The 27436-nt window shown below is 46.0% G+C and overlaps 1 protein-coding gene across 1 annotated transcript in view; it reads left to right on the top strand.

The window, feature by feature from the left end:
• Positions 1-3432: 3432 nt before the first annotated feature.
• The window catches only part of LOC140389019 (uncharacterized), a 142518-nt gene continuing 118514 nt past the window's right edge, over positions 3433-27436 (top strand). Inside the window, exons 1-6 of the mRNA XM_072473186.1 lie at positions 3433-3694; positions 6369-6404; positions 7795-7950; positions 13312-13404; positions 17928-18011; positions 21224-21294. Of these exons, the coding sequence (XP_072329287.1) occupies positions 3433-3694; positions 6369-6404; positions 7795-7950; positions 13312-13404; positions 17928-18011; positions 21224-21294 (702 nt within the window). The remainder of the gene's footprint in view (positions 3695-6368; positions 6405-7794; positions 7951-13311; positions 13405-17927; positions 18012-21223; positions 21295-27436) is intronic.

Below are 27436 nucleotides of genomic sequence, written 5' to 3'. Positions count from 1 at the left end.
TTAGCTTCAAGGACAGAGTTTTCATCTCTCTACCTCTCTCAATCATCATCTGTAAACAAAGCGGATTCAGATCTATACTGATGATGTGAAGCCAAATGCTGAATAAAGACAATGCCCAGTTCCTTAAACTCTTCTCCTTTCCACTTCCCATTTTGTTTTATCAGTGGCAAAAGCCCTCCGGCTGGATTTTCCGCACCTCGACAGCAGAATCGCGGCTGGCGCCGGGGTGGAGAATCCAGTTTGACGCCGAAATTGGGACTGGCGCTGGGTCGACGATTCTCCGGGCAACGAAAAACGGCATCACCGGGGAGTACAGGAGTCACTGCCAGAGGCCGGCTCCGATATCCTCCGCTCCCAACCGGCCGAGTTCCCGACGGCGTGGAACTAACCTGGTACTGCCGGTCGGGATACTCAGTCCGATCGGCCGTCCTGGTCGAGGACGGGCCGATCGGAGGCCAATGGGGGCCTTGTAGGCGGCCGGGGAATGATTGTGCGGGGTTTGAGTGTTGGGCACGCGGCCGATCGGGGGGGCCTCTTTCTTGGGTCTGGCTCCACTGTCCAAGCACGGCGCGGAGCATGGAGCACGGCAGCGGCCTCTGACCCGGAGGTGCGATGGCCCGTATCGGCAGCAAAAGCTGCGAAATTTACTCCGGGTCCCTGCTAGCCCCCTGCAGGGCTATGAATTCGTGTCCCTTCTTTCCAGGATTTTCAAGAGTAAAACTCCATGGTTTTGGCGCCGGCGTGGGAACATAGTCCAAATAATGGAGAATCCAGCCCCTCATATATAATGAAGATAAATGTCAAAGCAATTGTTCAAGCTGACTCTAACAGTGTATGAGCAAAATGTATGCTTTTGCCAGTTTTTCTCATTTCCTCTCTGAGAGGAAACCTCATGAAGTACTTACTTGGCTCATTACAAAATGTATTTCATTTAAGTAAAAATCAGGGCCGGAAATCCCGGCCAAGTGTTGACGCCGCGTAAACACCGGCCCAGCAATTCACCGTTTTTTAAGGGGCTAGCACGACCCAGAGTGCTGCGTGCTGCACCGGCGCCGAAAGGCGGCCCTGCATGGCCGGCATGGGTCCGCGCACGCGGCCAGGGCCAGCACGGGTCCGTGCACGCAGCCAGGGCCAGCACGGGTCCGCGCACGCAGCCAGGGCCAGCACGGGTCCGCGCACGCAGCCAGGGCCAGCACGGGTCCGCGCACGCAGCCAGGGCCAGCACGGGTCCGCGCACGCAGCCAGGGCCAGCACGGGTCCGCGCACGCAGCCAGGGCCAGCACGGGTCCGCGCACGCAGCCAGGGCCAGCACGGGTCCGCGCACGCAGCCAGGGCCAGCACGGGTCCGCGCACGCAGCCAGGGCCAGCACGGGTCCGCGCACGCAGCCAGGGCCAGCACGGGTCCGCGCACGCAGCCAGGGCCAGCACGGGTCCGCGCACGCAGCCAGGGCCAGCACGGGTCCGCGCACGCAGCCAGGGCCAGCACGGGTCCGCGCACGCAGCCAGGGCCAGCACGGGTCCGCGCACGCAGCCAGGGCCAGCACGGGTCCGCGCACGCAGCCAGGGCCAGCACGGGTCCGCGCACGCAGCCAGGGCCAGCACGGGTCCGCGCACGCAGCCAGGGCCAGCACGGGTCCGCGCACGCAGCCAGGGCCAGCACGGGTCCGCGCACGCAGCCAGGGCCAGCACGGGTCCGCGCACGCAGCCAGGGCCAGCACGGGTCCGCGCACGCAGCCAGGGCCAGCACGGGTCCGCGCACGCAGCCAGGGCCAGCACGGGTCCGCGCACGCAGCCAGGGCCAGCACGGGTCCGCGCACGCAGCCAGGGCCAGCACGGGTCCACGCATGCAGCCAGGGCCAGCACGGGTCCACGCATGCGTCGACGGCCGTCTTCACGACGGTGCATGCATGTGGTTGCCGTCTCCGCACCGGCGCGGAGAAACATGGCGGGGAGCTAACAGCGGGCCCGCGCAGGAGGTAAGCCCCCTACAGATTGCGGCCGCCCACCGATCGGAAGCCCCCGATCGCGAGCCCGGACCCTGTGGAGGCCCCCCCAGAGTCAGATCCCCCCGCCCCCCACCAGGATGGCCACAGATGCCGCGGATCCGAGCTCCTGCCAGGTGGTACCAGGTTTGAACCACACCGGCGGGACTCGGCAGGAGTTCGGCCCATCACCCGTGAAGAATCGGCGAGGGGGCCTATTTCAGCGGCCTCCGAGCAGCGCCGCAACGATTGCTGCCGATTCCCCTGTCGCTGGAGAATCAGCGGCCCGGCGTCGGCGTGGCGGGAATTTCCCGCGCCCTCGCCGATTCTCCGACCCGTCGCGGGCTCGGAGAATCCCGGCTCTTGTTTAACAGAAAAAGTAAAACGGGGAAGTGGGACAAATTGGTGAGTTCTTTCAAAGAGCCAACACAAAAATAATGGACTGAATGACCGTTGTCTGTGCTATACATTTCCATATATTGGCTATGTTGGTGTGACTCCAGATATTCTGATAAGGGTTAAGCACATCAGAAAATGATCGCTATTAATGAAATTAAAACAACTCAACCACTTGTTAAGGGTGGATTCCTGTCAGCAAAACTGGTCAATATTTTTAAAGCCTTTTTAACACAAGTGCTTAACAGAAGTATACTTAAAACCATATTTTCGTACCACTTTGCACAAGGGACATTTCCGTCAGGAAGAGGAGCCGAATGAAAATTCTGGTGGGATAACATTAATCATTTAATCAAGCATTGGAACCAATTGCCTTTATCATAAGTGCTACAGTTCTGTCACTGTGTTAAGAGAGAACCCTTGAGCGCTGATATTGTAATATACAACTCATACATTCAGGGGCTGTATTACTTACACTGGTTAGTTTCTTAAAACCATCTCTTAATCCTCAGATGTGTGTATAAATATTGCATGTACAAATTCTCACTTGTTGAATAATGATTGACAATGAGTTTTTGCTTTGCTGGAATCCTATCACAGTTTTCGAAGAGCGAGAGGTTTAAAGTTTGGCCCCTGATGCTGTCCAATTTTCGAGGATCAGGGAAATTTTCAGTTTCTTGATGGGCTTCCAGTGGATTTTCTAGCTCTGCCATGGAACCCCCAACCTGGTGGGTTGAGAAACTCATTGCGGCCTGGTACCTGCTTCTACTCGCATATAGGAGCAAGCAGCCTGTGGGGCAAGTCAACCAAATGTTTACAAAATAAATTTTCGGAGAGATCAATTAAAGTTTCTGAACAGCCTTCAAAATTTAATTCCCTCCCTGCCCTCCAGCCCATGTCACTGAAATGCATTGACATTCCTGGCATTCAGCATTGTTTGAGCATAAATCGATGGAAATATGTCCGATGGCACCTATCCATGAATCAGATACACTTTAAATATTTCAGCCAGGATGCAGGCTGACAATCTCCTGTCAGTTCAGGAAGTAATACCATGAAGTGGCCAGAGGATATTGCGGCTCCACTATGCAAATTTGTGCTACAATCTGTTGGGATCATCCTTCGGAGCTGGACTAATTCAGTGGAAATCCTGGTCATTGCATCCAACAGAATTTCACTGCATAATCTTGTTTATGATAACCAAGCATTGCCGTTTATGTTTTGGCAGCAGAGTGAAGGAGACACTCGACTCTGTACCAGAGGACCTCTCGGTTATCCAGGTTCTAAAGGACTTAAAGGCCAACGAGGATTTCCAGGTGATGATTGGTTAATTTGTTCTATTTCTACGGTTTGAAGTTCTGGGTTATCAGCTGTGAACCATGGAGAGGTCAGAAATGAATTACTGCAGCTTCTCTCATTACGGAGAAGATTTGTATCTATTTTCACATATTGCCTTCCCATTGTCTAAAACTGATCCTCCTCCTAAGCAATGCATTCTATAGCTTGTGATTGATCATTACCTTTCCCTGGTCTGTATCCGACCAGTACAACTCATCTGACCATTGACCACATTTAAAGCTTGTAGCGCACAAAGACTCCGTGAGACGAATAGAGTGAAGTCGATGAGGCTTTATTAAGCGTGTCTGTTCCCCAGCAGCCCGATAGTAAACTGGCCTGCGGGGGAAGGCACCGGCTTCTTATACTTCGCCTTCAGGGCGGAGCTTGAGGTCAACGGCCAACCAGGACCCGGGATCTGTCAGCCAATGACATTAGGGCTTCCAGTCCCACATGACCCCCAATACATACTACCACATTCACCCCTTGTCCAAAATGAACCCGGCGGGGTGATGCTTCGTATGGTGGTAAGGGTTTACAGGGCTGGTCCTGGGAGGATAGAACAGTTACATGGTAGTACAGTATTGGACAGTATCGTCCTGTTACAACTATTTACAGAGGGTATCGGGCTGCTGGGGAACAGACACGCTTAATAAATTGTAGCACACAAAGACTCCGTGAGACGAATAGAGTGAAGTCGATGAGGCTTTAATAAGCGTGTCTGTTCCCCAGCAGCCCGATAGTAAACTGGCCTGCGGGGGAAGGCACCGGCTTCTTATACTTCGCCTTCAGGGCGGAGCTTGAGGTCAACGGCCAACCAGGACTCGGGATCTGTCAGCCAATGACATTAGGGCTTCCAGTCCCACATGACCCCCAATACATACTACCACAAAGCTGTGATAGGCAGATCATTGGTTTTTCAGGGAATTAAAGGATATGGAGAATGGCAGGAAAATGGAGTTGAAGCCCAAGAGCAGTCATTATTGTTTTGAATGGGCCATATGGTACATTCCTGCTCCTATTTCTTGGGCGCTTATGTTCTTGCTGTTCTTCATTGTACTTGCCTTGATGAATTATCACAAAATTAAATCTTCCTCCATTTTCCTAACTATATTGCTTCCTCTCTATACATCCTTGGCGAAGCAGTCAATTAATTGGATCAAAATACAGTCAAATCCTTTCTCGTGTTCTCATCAAGTTTCCACGTTGTTTTGTCTGTAGTTAATTAACAGGGAGTTCTTGTGGGCCGCATTCCTGCCTCTGAGCCAGAGGTCCAGGTTCGAGTCCCACCCCAGGACTTGGTGGCTAAAGAAGGTATGTTCATAACGCGGTCAGACAGGTTGAGCGTCAACCTGCAAATCCTTCTGCTAAGCCATGGCTGGCGGTCAGAGTGGGGAGAGTCCTGGCCAGCCATGCTTCATGCAGAGTGGCATCCCTCAAGCTATAAGCCTCTGGTGACAGACTAGCAACCTGATCCAGGAATTACTCACTATGGAAACAGACAAAGGACTGCATTAGTGCACCACTAGGTGAGGGAAGAGAATTGGAATTATTTCACAGACTATGGCATGTCAGTGCTGAAGATATCTCAATCTGATTTTAAATATAAAGCAAGTTGCAACTGAATGTTTGATCTCATTAAGCTTCAAGATTCTTTTTCCGATGAACCATAAATGCATTTATGTGTTGCTGATCCTCTTCCACCCAAGCAAAATACTTGAGGCGGAGAGTCAATTGAAAAGGTTAGAATTGAGATTGATAAAGTTTTGCTACACAATGGAATTAAGCATTCCAGAACTGAGATGAGTGGATGAAGCTAAGATACAATCAGCCATGATTTAAATGAATGGTGGAAAAGGCTCAGAAGTCTCATCAGTTCCTATGCTCTAAGCTGAGTTGCTAGTGGGTGACTAGAAACAAAATGTTTTTTCTTATTCTTTATGGAATGTGGGCATCGCTGGCTAGGCCAGCACTTATTGCCCATCCCTAATTTCCCTTGAAAAGGTGGTCATGAGCCATCTTCCTGGACCACTACAGTCCACATGCTGCAGGTACATCCACAGAATTTCCAGCCTCTAATATGCCCTTGTACCACAACCTTTATATGGCTGGTTCAGTTAGGTTTATGGTCAGTGGTAACCTCAGGATGTTGATGGGTTTCACAAACCTCCAGCCAGGCTATTGCAGAAGTCAGGCCAGGAAAGATGTAAACTGGTTCCTTCCAAGTTAGGTGACAGGGAAATGCAAAGCCAAAAGAGATTGGGGAAGGGGAAAAAAATGAGAGAACAAGCCATCAATCTCTTTCAAGACGGATACCTAAGTAATGACAAGGTTACATCTGAGACTATTTACAGTTGCATCTAAAGCTCCAGATGGTGATGTAGCTGTGGTCAAGCTGAAGTAACATCTATAGTTGATGAGAAAGCTTTGCTGGTGCTCAAAGATAGAGTTTGAACGTTGGTCAAGAGTAAGTATCTGGCACTGAATGTTTCAGAAAGAATTCAAGTCTCTCTAGGCTTAGATCGCCAAATAATTATGTCTGATAAAAATATATTGTCAAGTGTTTCATATTCATTCAGAAATTCAACGCCACGGTCTTGTTTCATAAGTCATACGTTACAAAATGAAATGATCCATTTATTTCTAACTTTACAGGTGCTGATGGTCGGCCAGGCTTACGGGGAAAACCAGGTAAGACCCTGTACTCACTCGGTTTTAAAACTATAGAGCAACAGTGGTGTAGTGGTAATGTTACCTGATTAGTGATCTAGAAGCTCAGGAACATGGGTTCAAATCTCATCAATGCAGGTGATGGAATTTCAATTTATTTAAATATTATTAATTTAAAATATATGAATTGAAAGCCGGCCTCGCTGATAGTGGAACTATCATTGATTGTCAAAATGTCCTTTCGGAAGGGAAATTTGTCACCCTTGCCTGTTCTGACCTGCATGTCACCCCAGATCCATAGCAATGTGATAGATTCTTAGCTGCCCTCTGAAATGGCTGTGCAAACCACTCAGTTCAAGAGCAAATCGAGATGGGCAACAAATGTTGGCCGTGTAAGAATTACAAAAAATGCTAACTCAATCCCATTTACACAAGACCAAAATCTGGAATTTGAGTTAGTATTGACTACAAAGGATTTAAACCACAACACTCTTTTAAGGAAGAAACACGGAGAAAAGTTATTTAGTGAAAGAAAAAGTAAAGGTCATGCACAGGGGTATGAAGTTTTATGGAGCCATTATACACATACAGTTCTCTTCCAAAACTAGATTACGAAAGACAATATAGCTGCTCTGCTGAAGTTTAAAAGAATTGAAATTCATAACATTCTTCGACGGCTTGATAGGCTGGATGTTGCAACGCTGTTTCCCCTCACTGGAGAGTTTACATCCTGTGCATATCATGGTCGCTGGGTCAAAATCTAGGAACTGCCTACCTCATAGTATTGTGGGAGTGCCTTCACCACACGGACTGCAATTGATTCAAGAAGAAGGCTCACCACCAGCTTATCAAAGATAATCAGAGTGGGCAATAAATGCTGGCATGCCCCATTAAGCTCTGTCAATTGCCACATGCTGCCACACAAGTGCATCTCTTGATATGTTTATATTTGGAATTATGTATTTTGGGTAAGAGCATATTTGTCTGAATGATTCCTGCAGGAGTCTTATTAACCCCAATTTAGCCAGTATCTTTCTGAAATCGGAGCACAGAACAGGAATAACTGGGATATCTCTGAACTAGTGCAAAAAGCCAGAAACAGTCGGCTTTCAGCTGAGCAAGGTTGTTTATATTTATGCCGAGATAGAACTAACTGCTCAAAGATATCTACCTTTTTTTACCATCTCCAGTTAGATGCCTTCCATTTCACCTTGCTGGAATAAGTAATCCACACAGTTGTGCAGCCTTTGCTTCTTTGCATTATTGCACCCCATGCATTCAGACTCTGCTTCACAGAAGACGATGGATTCCGCAGGCAACACAGTGCCAGGTCTAGTAGATTAAAAATATGTTGCTGATGTGCCTTACTGAGCATGACATCTATCCCCAATTCTTTTACCACTTTCTTTAGGAATCACCGGACGTGGGCCCAATGGTCAACCTGGACATCCTGGAAAAATAGGTCCAAAGGGAGATAAAGGTGACCCTGGGAAGATTTCTGAAGGTGTTCCAGGTCTTCCTGGTACTCCGGGATTCCAAGGCCCACCAGGTCCCGCGGGTCCACCAGGTACAATATTTACCATCATTTTCATTTTATATTGAACAAGTTCATAAATGCTATAATGCAGCGAGTTGTTAGTTCCAGTTTTTCATTACAAAGGCAAAAATGTGTTAGTGTACTGAAAGGTTGTTTATATGTAATGATCTTCTGCAACATGTTGGAGCTTGAACATGCCTTTCTTCAGTTGTTCCAGTTCTACAAATCTCTGTAGTAATCATGACAAGAGGCATTGCTATTGGTCCTGCCACATCCAGTCACGAATGGTGAAGGACAATCAAACATCTGGAGGAAGAGGCTCCACAAATATCCTCAATTATGGAGGAGCCCAGCATAACAGTGCAAAAGACAAGGCTGAAGCATTCGCAACAATCTTCAGCCAGAAGTGCTGAGCGGATGATTCATCTCGGCCTCCAGAGGCCTTCAGCATCACAGATGTCAGTCTTCAGTCAATTCGATTCACTCCATGTGATATCAAGTAACAGCTGAAAGATATTGGATACTGCAAAGGCTATAGGCCCTGACAATAACCCGGCAATAGTACTGAAGACTTGTGCTCCAGAACTTGTTGTGTCCTGAGCCAAGCTGTTTCAGTACAGCTACAACACTGGCATCTACCCGGCAAAGTGGAAAATTGCCCAGGTGTATCCTGTACACAAAAAGCAGGAAAAATCCAACCCGGCCAATTACCGCTCCATCAGTCTACTCTCCATCATCAGAAAAGTGATGGAGGGGTCATCAACAATGCTATCAAGCGGCACTTGCTTCACAATAACCTATTCACTGACACTCAGCTCGCTACCTTATTACAGCCTTGGTCCAAACATGGACAATAGAACTTAATTCAAGAGGCAAAGTGAAAGTGACTGCCCTTGACATCAAGTCTGCATTTGACCAAGTATGGCATCAAGGAGCCCCAGCAAAACTGGGGTCAATGGGAATCAGGGGGGAAACTTTCCACTGGTTGGAGTTAAACCAACACAAAGTTGTGGAGATTGGAAGTCAACCATCTCCGTTCCAAGACATCACTGCAGGTGTTCCTCAGGGTAGTGCCCGAGGCCCAACCATCTTCAGCTCCTTTATCAATGGCCTTTCTATCATAATGTCCTGATGTCCTTGGTGGACTATTTGCTAGAGTGGTTGGGGAGGGTTTAAACTAATATGCCAGGGAGATGGGAACCTACGCAAGGAGTCAGAGAAAGAAGGAGCAAGGACAAAAGCAAAAGGTAGAAAAGTGAGAGGTGGAGAAACCAAGGACAAAATTCAAACAGGGCAGTAGAGAAAAATATTGGGAGCAAGACAAGCATTGTGAAAAAGACAAACTTAAAGGCTCTGTGCCTTAATGCACGGAGCATTCGCAATAAAGTGGATGAACTAATCGCGCAGATAGATATAAATGGGCATGATATAATTTGGATTGCGGAGACATGGCTGCAGGGTGAACAGGGATGGGAACTGAATGTCCCATGGTTTTCAGTATTTAGGAAGGACAGGCATTAAAGAAAAGGTGGTGGCGTGGCACTGCTGGTTAAAGAGGAAATTAACACAATAGTGAGAAAGGATATTAGCTCTGACAATGTGGAATCTGTATGGGTAGAGTTGAGAAATGCCAAGGGACAAAAAACATTTGTGGGTGTCATATATAGACCCCCAAACTGCACTGGTGAGGTTGGGAATGGCATTAAACAAGAAATTAGAGATGCATATAATAAAGGAATATCGGTGATCATGGGTGATTTTAAACTTCACTTAGATTGGGCAAATCAAATTAGCCACAATGCCGTAGAGGAGGAATTCCTGGAGGAATACAGGATGGTTTTCTTGACCAGTATGTGGAGGAACCAACTAGAGAGCAGGCCATCTTAGACTGGGTACTGTGTAATGAGAAGGGAATCATTGCCAATCTGGCTGTACGAGACCCCTTGGGGATGAGCGACCATAACATGATAGAATTTTTTATCAAGATGGAGAGTGAAGTAGTTGATTCGGAATCTAGGGTGTTGAATCTTAATAAAGGGAACTATGAGGCTATGAGGCGTGAGTTGGCCTTGATAGATTGGGGAGCGTTACTTAAAGGGATGACCGTGGATAGACAATGGCAAACATTCAAGGAACGCATGGAGGAACTACAGCAACTGTTCATTCCTGTCTGGCACAAAAGCAAAAGGGGTAAGAGGGACAATCCATGGCTTACAAAGAAAATTAGAAATAGTATCTGATACAAGGAAGAAGCATACAGATTGGCCAAGAAAAATAATAGGTCTGAGGATTGGGAGTGGTTTAGAATTCAGCAAAGAAGGACAAAGGGGGACGTACAGGACGAAAGGAAACTTGCAGTGAGCATAAAGACTGACACTAAGAGTTTCTACAGATATCGGAAGAGAAAGAGATTGGTAAAGAGAAATGTAGGCCCACTACAGACATAAACAGGGGAATGCACAATAAGGGACAAAGAAATGGCTGAGCAATTGAATTCTGTCTTCACAAATGAGGACACAAATCAGATCCCAGAAATGTTGAAGAATGAAAGGTTTAGTGAGAGGGAAGAACTGAGGGAGATCAACATTAGTAGAGAAATGGTGCTGGGAAAACTGATGGGGTTGAAGGTGGATAAATCTCCAGGGCCTGAGCATCTGCATCCCAGAGTGCTTAAGGAGGTGGCTCTGGAAATAGTGGATGCATTGGTGGTCATCTTCCAAGATTCTATAGACTCTGGAACTGTCCCTGCAGATTGGAGGGTAGCTCACGTCACTCCGATATTCAAAAAGGGAGATAGAGAGAAAACAGGGAATTATAGACCAGTAAGCCTAACATCGGTAGTGGGAAAATGCTTGAATCCATTATCAAGGACTTTATAGCGGAACATTCAGAAAGCAGTGGCAGGATCAGTCAGAGTCAACATGGATTTATGAAGGGAAAATCATGCTTGACAAATCTGTTGGAATTCTTTGAAGAGGTAATCAGTACAGTTGACAAGGGGGAGCCAGTCGATGTGGTATATTTGGACTTTCAGAAGGTGTTTGACAAAGTCCCACATAAGAGATTATTGTGCAAAATTAAAGCCCATGGGATTGGGGGAAATGTATTGAGGTGGATAGAAAACTGGTTGGCGGAGAGGAAACAAAGAGTAGGGATTAATGGGTCCTTTTGAAATTGGCAGGCAGTAACCAGTGGGGTGCCACAGGGATGGGTGCTGGGACCCCAGCTATTCACAATATATATTAATGATTTGGATGAGGGAATAAAATGTAACATCTCAAAGTTTGCAGATGATACCAAATTAGGTGGGAGGGTGAATTGTGACGAGGATGCAGGGATCCTACAGCAAGATCTGGACAGGTTGGGCGAGTGGACAAACCAATGGCAGATGCAGTATAATTTGGATAAGTGAGAGGTTATTCATTTTGGAAGCAAAAACAGGAAGGCAGATTACTACCTGAATGGTTGTAAATTGGGAGAGGGGAGTGTGCAGCGGGACCTCGGTGTCCTTGTGCACCATTCGCTGAAGGTAAGCATGCAGGTGCAACAGGCAGTAAAGAAGGCTAATGGTATGTTGGCCTTCATTGCAAGAGGCTTTGAGTAGAGAAGCAGGGATGTGTTGCTGCAATTGTACAGTGACTTGGTGAGGCCACACTTGGAGTATTGTATGCAGTTTTGATCTCCTTCTCTGAGGAAGGATGTTCTTGCTCTCGACGGAGTGCAGCAAAGGTTTACCAGACTGATTCCAGGGATGGCGGGACTGTCATATGGGGAGAGATTGACTAGGTTGGGATTGTTCTCGCTGGAGTTCAGAAGAATGAGGGGGATCTCAAAGAGACGCATACAATTCTAACAGGACTAGACAGGGTAGATGCAGGGAAGATGTTAACAATGATGGGTCCAGAACCAGGGGTCACAGCCTGAAGATTCAGGGTAAACCATTTCGGACAGAGATAAGGAGACATTTCTTCACACAAAGAGTGGTGAGCCTGTGGAATTCATTACCACACAAAGTAGTTGATGCTAAAACTTTGAATATATTCAAGAGGCGGCTGGATACAGGACTTGGGGAAAATGGGATCAAAGGCTATGGGGAGAAAGCAGGATTAGGATATTGAGTTAGATGATCAGCCATGATCGTGATGGCGGAGCAGGCTCGAAGGGCCAAAAGGCCTCCTCCTGCTCCTATCTTCTATGTATCTATGTATAAGGTCAGACGTGGGGATGTTCGCTGATGACTGCCCAATGTTCAGCACTATTCATGACTCCTCAGATATGGAAGTAATTTATGTCCAAATGCAGCAAGACCTAGACAATATCCAGGCTTGGGCTGACAAGTGGCAAGTAACATTCACATTGTACAAGTGCCAGGCAATGATCATCTCCAACAAGAGAGGATCTAACCATTGCCCTTGACATTCAATGGCATTATAATCGCTGAATTCCCCACTATCAACATCTTGGGGGTTACCATTGACCTGAAACAAGCCATATAAATACTGTGGCTACAGGTAAGAGTCTTGGAATACTACAGCGAGTAACTCGCCTCCCAACTCCCCAAAGCCCGTCCACCATCGACAAGGCACAAATCAGCAGTGTGGTGGAATAATCTCCACTTGCCTGGATGAGTGCAGCTCCAACAACACTCAAGAAGCTCAACACCATCCAGAACAAAGCAGCCCGCTTGATTGGCACCCCATCCACAAACATTCACTCCCTCCACCACCGACACATAGACGCAGCAGTGTGTACCATCTGCAAGATGGACTGAAGGAACTCACCAAGGTTCCTGACATAGCATCTTCCAAAATCATGACCACAACCATCTAGAAGGACAAGGGCAGCAGATACACGGGAACATCAGGACCTGGAAGTTCCCCTCCAAGTCGCTCAGCATACTGACTTGGAACTATATCGTTGTTCCTACACTGTTGTTGGGTCAAACTCATGGCACTCCCTAACAGCACCTTGGGTGTACCTACGGCACATGAGCTGCAGCGGTTCAAGAAGGCAGCTCACCGCCACCTTTTGAAGGTGAATTAGGGATGGGTAATAATTGCTGGCCAAACACACATCCCTTGAATGACTAAATAAAAGATTTCCTTTGTAGGAATGCCAACTAATTCTTCACTAAGGAATCTATGCTGTGTATTCCTGCCTTGTATTTTGCTTGTCCCACACGTGATGGCCACAAACCCACAACACTGCTGGCATACTCCTGTTATAACCCTGACAAGAGTGTAACTTAAGGGATACAAATTAGACTGAAGCCTGAAGAGATCACCCATGCATGGTGCAACAGTCTTGAAGAACAAGAGAGGGGAATCAAAAATAAAATTCTTCTATGGAAAACTATAGATGCAATTAAACATTTTGCCTGAATTTTTTCAGGTGAAAGAATCCGTATAAATGGTCAACCAGGACCTCGAGGGCCACCTGGACCAGGGGGCTTTGCTGGTTTTCATGGTCCAGCTGGATATAAAGGTGAGCAAGTAACATTTGTTTATTGATTTATGGAAAAGAAAAAGACAGAGGAGAGAGCACAATGCCAGGCTGAGCACTTCTGATGCCCAAAATCTACAGGCTTAAATTGAGATTCTTGATTAATAAGGGGATCAGGGGTTATGGGGAGAAGGCAGGAGAATGGGGATGAGAAAATATCAGCCATGATTGAATGGCGGAGCAGACCCAATGGGCTGAGTGGCCTAATTCTGCTCCTATGTCTTATGGTCTTATGAAATCCACTCTCACGTATCATGAACATTTTTCTTGTATCATGAAGTAAGTTGCTGTTCGAAAAGGACACATCTCCCCTCTTGCTAGTTTTATCTCACATTTTCTAGCATTGTAGCAACAGTCCAAAACTTTCTCTGGTCAATTCACCATTGGAGTCAGTGGATGCCAGCAGCCAGATCCAAGAATTGTACATGTGGAAATACAGCTTTTACAATGAGTAACACCTGTAATGAGTGTTTATGTTATCTCCCAACTGCACAGAATTTCCATATTTCGTCTTCTAGGCAATCATGCACAGCATGTTATAGATGTTGAATACTTGTGGAACAGAAACACCAGCTTGGGCCAATGGGCAAAATAGCCTCGCTACATGTTGTAGACTCTAGGTAATTGTGTCCTTGATTAATTAGATCTGGGATATAGCTTTCACAAGCAAAGCCAGAATTGACAACTGCCCATCCATAACTGCCCTTGATAAACTGAATAATTAATTCTAATGATAGAATGGCTTTGCTCTTTGCTGCATGTGGAAAGCCCATGAGTTCAGCTCAGATCATCAGAAAAGTAACAGGAATAGTGGCATAGTGATTATGTTACAGAACCAATATTGCTGAGGCCTGGAATATGGGGCAGAATTCTCCCCTACCCGGCGGGGCGGGGGGGGTCCCGGCGGGATAGAGTGGCATGAACCACTCTGGCGTCAAGCCGCCCCAAAGGTGCGGATTTCTCCGCACCTTTAGGAGCCAAGCCCTCACCTTTAGGGGCTAGGCCCACGCCGGAGTGGTTGCCGTCCCGCCGGCTGGCGTGGAAGGCCTTTGGCGCCACGGCAGCCGGGGCCGAAGGGACTCTGCCGGCCGACGGAAGTCCACACATGCGCGGGAGCGTCAGCGGCTGCTGACGTCATCCCCGCACATGCACAGGGGAGTCACCTCTGCGTCGGCCATCGGGGAGACCTACACGGCCGACGTGTAGTAAAAGAGTGCCCCCATGGCACAGGCCCGCCCGCGGATCGGTGGGCCCAATCGCGGGCCAGGCCACCGTGGGGGCACCACCCGGAGCCAGATCGCCGTGCCTGGTCCCGCCGGTAAGGGAGGTGGTTCAATTCACGCCGGCGGGACCGGCATTACAGCAGCGGGACTTCGGCCCATCGCAGGCCGGAGAATCGCCGGGGGGGGGGGGGGGAGCCCGCCGACCGGCGTGGCGCGATTCCCGCCCCCGCCATCTCCGGTGCCGGAGACGTCGGCGGCCGGCGAGGGCGGGATTCACGCCAACCCCCGCCGATTCTCCGACCCGGCAGGGGGTCGGAGAATCCCGGCCATGATTTGAAATCTCATCATGGCAGCTAGGGAATTTAAAATCAGTTAGTTAAGTAGATCTGAAATTACAAGCTAACATTGGTGAGGGTGGCGGTTTAACATTCAAATTGTCATAAAACCCATCTGGTTCACTGACGCCCTTTTAACCAAAGTGTAACTTTACTAATACTACTTATTTATAATACTTAAATAATACTTATTTATACTGTGTGAATAACCCTGCTGTTGTTACCTACGAGAGTCTCTCAAAACCTTGGAAGGATAGCTTGAAACACTGGTTCTTAGTGGTGTATTTTTGTTTGGAAGAAAGTGAGGAACCATGTACCATCCAATGAGGAATCAGTCCAGTCATTGAATGAACAATTAATAAAGATTTTTTATTAAAATAAAAGAAAAACATATGACAAAAGGTAATACACGCTATGGCACTTAAGTATATGAATAACTAAACACATCGTGTTATCTGAAGTTACCTCTTGTTCCCAAAATATACCCATGTTCCCTGAACTCTCCGAGACACCCCTTTTCCCAAGCAACATCCAATTTTAGTAACTCTATAGGTCAAATCCAGCTCATGGTTACCATACAATACTGTTTAGGTCACCAAGTCTGGGAAAATGTCTTTTCTTTGTTAAGCAAATGCATAAAACTAGGTATTTTACAGAGAATATCTGTAATCTGCTGTGGCTATAAATGTTAGCTGGAACGGGCCTCTGTGGCTCAGATCACAGATGAAACTGGCCTCTCTGCTGTTGGATGGAGATCTAGCCTTTGTCCCCAATGAAGGTGCTAGCAGTTATACTGTTCAGTCTCTTTGATATCCCACTCTGTGGATTCTGCTGTCTACCACTCTCAAATTCCTTGCCTTTATAAATTTGTATAGCTCCACTGTTCTCTGGTAAACAATTTTTCTGATATTGCCATTCACACTTCAATGTCCCTAGACACCTGCTAATCTTGTTACTGGACAAATCGCATCTCATTATTCCTGCCAGTCTTATCACTTATGTTGTTTTGTTTTGATCTCAAGTTCACTGTTAATCTCGTTAACGTCCCACATTCCTGACAATTTAAATTCATCTGCTAATTGGATACACATTCTACAAGTTTATCAATGTTTTCTTATATTTTGTTGTAGTCTTCCTCAGATCACACAACAATTTGTCATCTTAGAAAATGTACTTCCAATTCCCAATCATTACTGTGAATTGTGAACAACAGTGGTCCCAGTAGGACAACACTTCCCAGCTTTTGCCAGTCTGACCGGCTACCCTTCACCCCTAATCTCTGTTTTCTTATTCCCTGACGCAGCATTCTGTGACTTAGTCAGTTGTCAACTCTGCTGTTCCTTATCAAAGGCCTTTGGAAAATCCCAAACAGTCTTGACCTGGAAGTGTTATGCACTGTGAAAGTTGGGGACTGTACACCATCTCCTTATCTGAAATCACCCCGTTATGGAAGAAAAATGTACTAGAATCATAGAATTTACATTGCAGGAAGAGGCTATCCGGCCCACCAAGTCTGCTCCGGCCCTTGGAAAGAGCACCCTGCTTCAGACCACAACTCCACCCTGTCCCCATAACCCCACCTAACCTTTTTGGACACTAAGAGCAATTTAGCCTGGCCAAACCACCTAACCAGCACATCTTTGGACTAAAATTGTTTTAAAACTTCCCTTAAAATAGAGAGCATGCGAGTCACAAAATATGTCAGAGCCCTCTTGGATACAATACTTATCCAGGAGAATATCCAATGTCCAAACCTGGAATTGAAAGTTAGTCTCAGTCATGGTGACCATGAAACTATCATCGATTAGTGTAAAACCCATCTGGTTCACTAATAACAATAATAATCTTTATTGTCACAAGTAGGCTTATAATAACACTGCAATTAAGTTACTGTGAAAAGCCCCTAGTCACCACATTCCGGCGCCTGTTCGGGTACAATGAGGGAGAATTCAGAATATCTAATTCACCTAACAGCACAACTTTCGAGACTTGTGGAAGGAAACTGGAGCATCCAGAGGAAACCCACGCAGACACAGGGAGAACATGCAGACTCTGCACAGACAGTGACTCAAGCCAGGAATCGAACCTGGGACCCTGGAGCTGTGAAGCAACAGTGCTACCCAATGTGCTACCGTGCCGCCCACTAATGCCCTTTAAATAAGGAAATCTGACATCCTTCCCCAGTGTGGCCTACATGTGATTCCAGACTCACCTTGATGTGGTTGACTCTTAACTGCCCTCTTAAAAAGTTTAACAAGCCACTCAGTTCAAGGGTAATTAAGGATGGGCAACAGTTGCTGGCCTTGTTAGCGACGCCCTCATCCGATGAAAGAATAAAGGACCAGAATCCAGTAATTATTTACCACATTGTTATCACTGGAACGACGGAGGTTGCGGGGTGACCTGATAGAAGCCTACAAAATTATGAGGGGCATGGACAGAGTGGATAGTCAGAAGCATTTTTCCAGGGTAGAGGAGTCAATTTCTAGTGGACATAGATTTAAGGTTTGAAGGGCAAAGTTTAGAGGAGATATGCAAGGGAAGTTTTTTATACAGAGGGTAGTGGGTGCCTGGAACACGCTGCCAGAGGAGATGGTGGAAGCAGGGACGATAGTGATGTTTAAGGGGTTCCTTGACAAATACATGAATAGGATGGGAATAGAGGGATACAGACCCCGGAAGTGTAGACGATTTTAGGTTGGATGGGCAGCATGGTCGGTGCAGGCTTGGAGGGCTGAAGGGCCTGATCCTGTGCTTTACTTTTCTTTGTAGGTTATGAACAGCTCCATTTGTTGACTGAATATTGTATCAATTAATACAGCAGTTTGTAACAACTGTGGTGTTTAACAAATTGTTGTCTTGGCTCATATACTATGGCCCAATGTTAACTCTATGTGAATAAACAAGATTTTAGTAAGTTAAAATGGAGTTATTTCTGTTGTTACAGGTGCTAAAGGTGACCTGTGCAAAACATGCGTTGGTAATTCACACCCTGGTCCTCCTGGACCACCCGGTACTCCTGGAATACCTGGTAAACTACTGTTGATGTTTAATATGTTTCATACCTGTACATACATAATATATTGTTATTTTATATATTGTAAGGGCCAACCCTGTTGATTCCCTCCCCCCTCCTACTTTCTTTATTTTTGCTGTAATCATTTTGATCCATAGATGCTTAATGGACATAAACCTTTAAGTCGAGCAGGGGAAGTGAGGAATTCAAAAGTTACAAAAGAGAGCACTAACATTTGGACAGCAGAACCCAGAGGCTTTGGCACCCAAGGGATTGGATTGGATTTGTTTATTGTCACGTGTACCGAGTTACAGTGAACAGTATTTTTCTGCGAGCAGCTCAACAGATCATTAAGTACATGGGAAGAAAAGGGAAGAAAAGAAAATACATAATAGGGCAATACAACATAACTACATAAGCACCGGCATCGGATGAAGCATACAGGTGTGTAGTGTTAATGAGGTCAGTCCATAAGAGGGTCATTTAGGAGTCATTTAGGAGTAACATCGGGGAAGAAGCTGTTTTTGAGTCTGTTCATGTGTGTTCTCAGACTGCTGTATCTCCTGCCGGATGGAAGAAGTTTGAAGAGTGAGTAAGCCGGGTGGGAGGGGTCTTTAACTATGCTGCCCGCTTTCCCCAGGCAGCGGGAGGTGTAGATGGAGTCAATGGATGGGAGGCAGGTTTGTGTGATGGACTGGGCTGTGTTCACAACTCTCTGATGTTTCTTGCGGTCCTGGGCCGAGCAGTTGCCATACCAGGCTGTGATGCAGCCCGATAGGATGCTTTCTATAGTGCATCTGTAAGAGTTGGTAAGAGTTAATGTGGACATGCCGAATTTCCTTAGTTTCCTGAGGAAGTATAGGCGCTGTTGTGCTTTCTTGGTGGTATCATCGACGTGGGTGGACCAGGACAGATTTTTAGAGATGTGCACCCCTAGGAATTTGAAACTGCTAACCATCTCCACCTCGGCCCCGTTGATACTGACAGGGGTGTGTACAGTACTTTGCTTCCTGAAGTCAATGACCAGCTCTGTAGTTTTGCTGGCATTGAGGGAGAGATTGTTGTCTCTACACCACACCACTACGTTCTCTCTCTCCCTCCTGTATTCTGCCTCATCGTTATTCGAGATCCGGCCCACTATGGTCGTATCGTCAGCAAATTTGTAGATGGAGTTGGAACCAAATTTTGCCACACAGTCGTGTGTGTACAGGGAGTTGAGTAGGGGCTAAATACGCAGCCTTGAGGACTATTGTGGAGGAGGTGTTATTGTTCATTCTTACTGATTGTGGTCTGTGGGTCAGAAAGTTGAGGATCCAGTTGCGGAGTGGGGAGCCAAGTGCCAGGTTTTGGAGCTTTGATATGAGCTTGGATGGGATTATGGTGTTGAAGGCGGAGCTGTAGTCAATAAACAGGAGTCTGATGTAGGAGTCCTTGTTGTCGAGATGATGTCTAGGGATGAGTGTGGGGCCAGGGAAATGGCGTCTGCTGTGGACCGGTTGCGGCGGGACTGGTGAGACTCAGTTCAATTGGTTGGCTATTGGCCAATGATTGGCCAAAAAGCCGAACTCTGCCCGCTAACAGGCGATGATTGGATCCTACCTGAGTGGGATGGTTTTCAGAGAGCCAGGGAAGACAGTTGGAGTCCAGTTGGAGGCACTCAGAGGAAAAGGACCTGCTGTCTCCTACCCTCTTTTCCTCCAGAAAGGTTGTATAGCTGTAGTATGTCTGAAACAGTGGAGAGCTGAATGTATCTACAGTGAAAATTATTACACATTGGAAATAGAAATCTCAAACTGAAAGCCTGGACTGAAGAAAGGTGTGCTAGAAACAGCAATCTGAAACAAAGATTCTTATCCTTTTACTTCTTGTTTTTGAATCCCTCTTTTCCTCTCAGTGTTTGTTTGCCCAACTTGTTTGTGTGTGTAGAGGATTAGGGCAAGTCTAAATGGGGGGGTTAAGAGTTAGATCATAGTTTACCTGTTGTATTTGCTGCATATTTAATCATAGTTATTGTTATTAATAAAATTAATTGTGTTTAAATTTACAAACCTGGTGACTGTAGTTATTGGACAGCTAAGGACCAAAGACTTTGGGTGTTTTTCGAAGAATTATTTATCAATTTCAATTGTGCTGCGAATCTGGATCAAATGGGGCTGGAATTGACCACGCACTAGCCCAGGGGGTGGTAACAATATTATGCAACATTCTAACACAACGGGCCATAACCTCTGAGCTCCAGGTAAGTATATTTGGGGGGAATATAGTCACCCCCCCCCCCCCGGAGATTCCCAGGTAACAACTGCACGGCAATTATCTGATAAGTATAAACTTCCAATACGCAACTGTCCTACATTGGGGACCATCTGAAAATGTGATCTAAATCGCTAACATCGGATGGTTCTGACTGTGTTACATCAAAAGTTACCCCAAAAAAGTCATAAGAATCAAAACCACTTATTGATTCTGGGTAATTATTATTATTGTACAGGCCCTCACTGACTCTCCCCCCCCCCCCCCCCACACCCCCCTCCTCCACACCCACGGTAGTCTCACCACAATTCCAAACCCAAGGGGACTCCCCCCACCAACCCCAATGGGACACTTTCCCCCACCATGCAACACCCCACCCCATAGGACTCTTTGGTCTCCCCCAATGGGAATTCCCCACCCCTTTGGGAACACATTTCCCTCTGAAAGAGCACCCAACCCTCTCCCCGTAACCCCACCTAACCTGAACATCTCAGAATACGAAGGAGAAATTTAGCGTGGCTAATCCCCCTAACCTGCATATCTTTTGAATTTGAAAATTCCTGGATGAAATGGTGGAATTGAGAGAATGGCAAGATGAAGATGGGAGAGTGAAAAAGTGAATGATGAGACAACTTTATTCATTATTGGTGCATAGGAGTTGAGAAAGCAACAAATGATGGGATGTAGCCACTGAGAACTACAAGCCAAGTGTCGTGCGACTCACACTTGAGAATGTAACCAGAAGACCCCAGCTGTTCCTTTACCCACAGAAAAAATGAAAGATAATGGAGAGAAACATCTTTAGTTTTTATTGCAATTATCCAAGTTTAACATGTTAGTAAGCGACACCTCATGCCCGTGTCAGAGCGTCTCTTTATTGAAAAGGATCTTTTTAATTACTAAGAATAACAAGAATTTGAAAAGTTTTAGCAATGTTAACCTTATTGGTGATACAACTTGTTTTGCTTCCACGATAGGTCAACCAGCATTACCGGGCCCAAAAGGAAACCCTGGTCTTCTTGGTGAATGGGGAAGAATAGGTTTCCCGGTAAGATTCTTTTTACTTGTACTTTACACCCCACCTACTCTGCCACCCACACCCCACTTTGCAGAGAGCTCACATCAAGTGCTCCCCTGCCAGGCTGGAGAGTTTCTCCCAGCTGTATGTTTATACCATTTTATAACTACAGCTATTGAAGATGCATCAAAGGGTACCAACTGTCTGCCATTGCTATTTGCCCTGATAGCAGTGACCAAAGTGAATTTGTAGTCTCCGGAGGAAGGTAAGCCATTAAATATTCAGTTTAAAGTAACAGTCGCAAAGTAACTAACACCAAGCTTTCCAAATTCTATCAGTTTCTTTGGTGTGCCTTTGTTTGAAACTGCAGATTAAGAGGCAAAGACTTGCATTATATAACATATTTTCTTGACCGCCACACGTCTTAAAAGTGCTTTGCAGCCAACAAAGTCCTTTTGAAGCATAGCCACTGCTGTAATGTAGGAAAATAGCAGCCAATATGTGGACAACAAATTCCCAGATATAGCAATGTGATTCATGACCAGATAATGTGTTTTTATGACTGGCTGTTTTTATTCCAACACAGTTAGAATAGTTGGAATAATTTTGTGGCCACCTTCATGCAAGTGTACCCTTCCCCCCCCCCCCCCCCCCCCGCCCCTCCCAACACTCCAAATGCATGGGTCTTTCAGCTGATAGTTCTGTGAACAGGATCACTGTTGTGATCCCAGTTGGTGTTATAACAGGACGGTAAGATCCCAGATGGAACCCTGGCTCAGAAGATTGTAACTTTTATTTTTTTTAATATCAAACATGGAGGAACAGAGTCACAGAGCCGCTAATTTATTTTAACAAGAAAAAAAACATTTATCGAACATGAAAACATCGCATTATGATACAATACACCATTACTCCCTCCTTAGCTTGCCAAATGCACACAGATGTAGAGATTAACATGGATTACAAAGTATATCTTAAACTGCAATGGTCTCATTGACAAAAAAGTCCTTTTTAAGCACACAAGATGGCTGTGGTCAAATACACACTCTGCTCAAACTCACATTAGTGCCTGTGGTTTTCTCCACAGAATCCCTGCCTCCCCCCTCCCCCCGCAGATGATTGTCCCCTGAGAGTTTTCAAACTTCATTCCTCAAAACCACGCTTTAAGCTCTTCTCTCATAATAATGCTTTTCCTTGGCTGTTTGCATTCTGAAATCCAATCCAAGTTTTACAAATGATACTTTCCAACAAAGCTTCAGCTCCACTTTTAACAGTAAATCCAGTCCAGGATTTCACACCAACTCCTTTAGGATTTCTTTGTCTTGACTCCTGTGCAAACCGCTGACAATTGCTCTAACTTTTGATTCCCAGATGATATTAAAATGACATAAAACATTTCATCTACCTATGAAGCCTACTGTTCCATTTTACATCTAGTTATGGTAATTGGCTCGTAACTTAGAGTATTTAGTACATTCTTCCTTGAAAATCTCTGAACAATACCTTGGTCTTTGTTACCTTAACTTCAGGTGCCTTAAATATAATTGCTGCCCCCCCACCCCGCCCCCAGCCATCATCACCACAGGCACCTGCGCTGGATTTTCTGCCTCACGCTGCTGATAGCGCAGTTCCCGATGCAGCAGAGAATCCAGCGTACCCGGTTCCGATGCTCTGGACCCCCCGCTGGCATTGGGATTGAGATCCGTGCCCTGTGCCAGCGGGTAGATGCAAATGGGTAATAAAGCACATTTGCATTTGCATCCTATTACCGGGCCCGACACCATATTCCCCAGCCCTCGTGATTCTCTGGTCCTCTGGGCCGGGAATTATGTGGGCAAGAATTGGTGGAGTTCCTGACAAGCATGTATTTTATACGGTGGGCCAAGGGGGTACCTTTTTAAGGGAGCTGCCCCCGAAGTCCAACAGAGAGCCATCTTCTGCCCCCCACAATGCAAGACCTGCCCACCCCACTGCCACGAGACCCGCCGCCACCCTCGGGAGACCACCTAAATAAAGAGTACCCCCATAGAGACCCCCTAAATAAGGAGATACGCTACAGAGATCCTCTAAATAAAGAGCACCCCCCCAAGACACATCCTAAATAAAAAGACCCCCACAGATTCCCAGAAAAGAGACCCCTGTCAGGAAGGCCCCCAGAAGAGAGACCGCTGTCTAGAAGCTAGATAGCATTCCAGACAGAGGCACTAAAAAAAATCAGAGCTATAACATTCACCTGACAATATGCCTGCTGACTAAGACAGAGGAAGCAGCACCTGTCAATTACTGGAAGAGAAAACCAGTCAGCTGTGTTTAAACACCCTCAGCTCTTTGTTCTGCAAGCCATTCATTCATTTGTCTTTGATCTTATGAGGCTGTGAATGACAGCATTCACACACAGCTGTCAGGATTGTTCCATTCATCTCCCTTCACAGTTGAGTAATTTTGAAGTGGTCAGCTGTGAAAATAACTGCAATTTTATAAACATCAAGTTTCGATTGACTGCTCCTGGACTACTTCAAACAGAGTTCAGTGCTTTCCATTAATATCTTTCATGGTTGAGTGATTTTGAAGTGTTCAGTTGTAAAACTAACAGAAATTAACTTTGTTTGAAGTGGTCCAGGAGCTGTCAATCAAAGCTTAACCACTTCAAAGTTACTGAACAATGAAGGAAGATGAATGGAACAATGCTGGAGGGGCGGGGGGGAAGCTGTCCATCACAGCCTAGTAATATAAAGAGAAATGATTGATCAGATCAAAGATGTTAAGGTGTTTAAACCAGCTGACTGGTTTGCTCTTTTCAGGAATTGACAGACGATGCTTCCTCTGCCTGAGCCAGCAGGTGTATCGCCCATTTGAGTGCTAAGTAGTGATTATTTTCACTGCTTCTGTCTGGACTGCTCTATAGCTTCCAGACAGTGGTCTCTCTTCTGGGGGGCTTCCTGACAGGGGTCTCTCTTCTGGGAGGTCGCTACAGAGCCAATTTATTTAGGGGGTCTATGTGGGGTTTCTCTTTACTTAGGCAGCCTTGTGGGGGCTCTGTTGGGGGAGGGGGTGGCGATCCAGAAAACCCCAGGGGGGCTGTGTTGGGGGGGAGGGAACCCAACTGCGGGACTTCGTTATCGGGCCGCCCGTTCAAAATATCATAAGACCATAAGATATAGGAGCAGAATTAGGCCACTCGGCCCACCGAGTCAGCTCCGCCATTCAATCATGACTGACATTTTCTCATCCCCATTCTCCTGCCTTTACCCCATAACCCCTGATCCCCTTATTAATCAAGAACCTATCTATCTCTGTCTTAAAGACACTCAGTGAATCAGCCCGACAGTGGGACTCCCTGGTGAATCCTTTGCAATCCTCACCATGCAAAAGCTGCATGGCTAAGGATTGGGAATTGCTTCCTGTTTTGTGCTCCCAGCAGGAGAACAAATCAGGTGCAATTCAACTCTGACGGGAGAACATAGTCTCCCAAACGTATAATCCTGTCCCCTGTCTCTAAATGCTCTCAAAATACTAAAACTTAAGAGCTTTTTACCTTACAAGTTGCTAAGCAGTGCCCACATGCTTAAGCCCTTTTTCACACCATAGCCCTCTCTAAGCACAATGGAAAGAGAGTTGGAACGAACCAAGCCCCACACATACAAACACCTTTGTTCGGCATGAATCTAACTACTCGGCATGAATCTAACTATATGTTTTACCTTTCCAGGAATATTTAAAACTATACCATATTTTTACTGTTTACCAATACAAATATAAATCCCTTAAAACTAACTTTGTTTTCCTGACAATCACAGCTTTGTTTCAGTCCTGCCTCAATTCGTCGCTTTTTTGCCTCTGAGATAGAAGGTCGTTGGTTCAAGTTCTATGCTCGGACTTGAGCACAAAAATTAAAGCTGACATTTGAGTGCAGCACTGAGAGAATGCTGCACTCTCAGACGAGGAGCTGAAATGGAATGCTGCCTGCTCTCTCGGGTGGTGAAAAAGTTCCTGTGACACAATTCTGAAGACATGAATGTCATCCCTGGTGTCAGTTAACATCACAAAAAACAGATCCCTCCGGTCTGTGCTCATATTGGCTCCAACATTTCCTACATTATAAAAGCATAAACATTTCAAAAGGACTTCATTGGCTGTAAAGTGCTTTGAGATGTTTGGTGGTTTTGAAAGATGCAATGCAAGTCTCATTCTTTCTCACTAACCTTCAGTATCCAACCATAAAATTCAGAATAAAGAGAAAAGCAGCAAAACATTGGCAACAAGAAACAAATGATTACTCTTTTTCTCCCTAACAGCAAATTTCCACACTTAAAATGATGTGCTGTAGGACTGTAGGATGGGACATTCAGGAAGAAATAATGAGGGGTTTTGAGAAAGGAACGGTGGTAATCAAGGTGATGGGACATTTTCGGGGCAGTTTCTTAGAGCAGCACATTGTAGTGCCAACAGGGGAGAAGGCTGTACTAGATCCAATAATGTCTAATGAGACTGGATTCATTAATAATCTCATAATGAAGTCACCCATAGGTAGCACAGATAATATGGTTGAATGTTATATTCAGTTTGAGGGAGAGAAGAATGGGTCTAAGACCAGTGTTTTAAACTTAAATAAGTGCACTTATGAAGGCATGAAGGCAGAGCTGGCTAAAGTGAACTGGAAAATTAGTTTAAGGAGTGGGCCAGTAGAGATACAGCAGAAGACATTTAAGGTGACATTTCAGGATACTCAGAAAATATACATTCCAATGAGAAAGAAAGTTTCTAAGGAAAGGATGCACCATTATAAATGAAGATTAGACAGAATATGAGAACAACAAAGAATGCCGAAAAGATTAATAGTACAAAGTCTTACAACACCAGGTTAAAGTCCAACAGGTTTGTTTCGATGTCACTAGCTTTCGGAGCGCTGCTCCTTCCTCAGGTGAATGCAGAGGTCTGTTCCAGAAACACATATATAGACAAATTCAAAGATGCCAAACAATGCTAGGAATGCGAGCATTCTCTGCAAGACGTGCCAGATCATCGACATGGATACCACTATTACACGTGAGACCACCACCCACCAGGTACGCGGTACATAGTCGTGCGACTCGGCCAACGTTGTCTACCTCATACGCTGCAGGAAAGGATGTCCGAAGCGTGGTACATTGGCGAGACCATGCAGACGCTGCGACAACGAACGAACGGACATCGCGCAACAATCACCAGGCAGGAATGTTCCCTTCCAGTCGGGGAACACTTCAGCAGTCAAGGGCATTCAGCCTCTGATCTCCGGGTAAGCGTTCTCCAAGGCGGCCTTCAGGACCCGCGACAACGCAGAATCGCCGAGCAGAAACTTATAGCCAAGTTCCGCACACATGAGTGCGGCCTCAACCGGGACCTGGGATTCATGTTGCATTACATTCATCCCCCACCATCTGGCCTGCAAAATCCTACCAACTGTCCTGGCTTGATACAATTCACACCTCTTTAACCTGGGGTTACCCCATCTCTGGATCTGTAAAGATTTAATCACCTGCTAATGCTCGCATTCCTAGCATCGTTTGGCATCTTTGAATTTGTCTATATATGTGTTTCTGGAACAGACCTCTGCATTCACCTGAGGAAGGAGCAGCGCTCCGAAAGCTAGTGACATCGAAACAAACCTGTTGGACTTTAACCTGGTGTTGTAAGACTTTGTACTGTGCTCACCCCAGTTCAACGCCGGCATCTCCACATCATGAAAAGATTAATAAGGAGGGAGAAATTAGAGTATCAGAGAAAATTAGCTAGAAATATAAAATCAGACAGCAAGAGCCCTACAGGAATTTAAAAAGGAAAAAATTAAAGTGAGCGTATGTCCACTAGAGAGTGAGAAGGGGGAATTATTGTGGGAAATAAGGAAATAGCAGATGAATTGTCTTCACTCTAGAAGGATACAAATAACTTCCAAGAAATAATTGTGAATCAGGAGGTGAAAGGGAGGGAGGACCTGAAAATAATTTCAATAACCAGGGAAAGGAGACTGAGAAAATGATTAGAACTAAAGGCTGACAACTATCAGGTCCTGGTGACTTGCATTGTAGGGTCTTAAAAGAAGTGGCTGCTGAGATAGTAGATGCATTGGCTTTAATTTCCCAAAATTCCCTAGATCCTGGAAAGGTCACATCAGATTGGAAAATAACAAATGTGA

The sequence above is a fragment of the Scyliorhinus torazame genome, chromosome 14, assembly GCF_047496885.1.
Source record: "Scyliorhinus torazame isolate Kashiwa2021f chromosome 14, sScyTor2.1, whole genome shotgun sequence".
In the NCBI taxonomy this organism is placed as follows: Eukaryota; Metazoa; Chordata; class Chondrichthyes; order Carcharhiniformes; family Scyliorhinidae; genus Scyliorhinus; species Scyliorhinus torazame.
The sequence above is the reverse complement of the archived record's forward strand: the minus strand, read 5'-3'. Positions and strand labels throughout refer to the sequence as shown.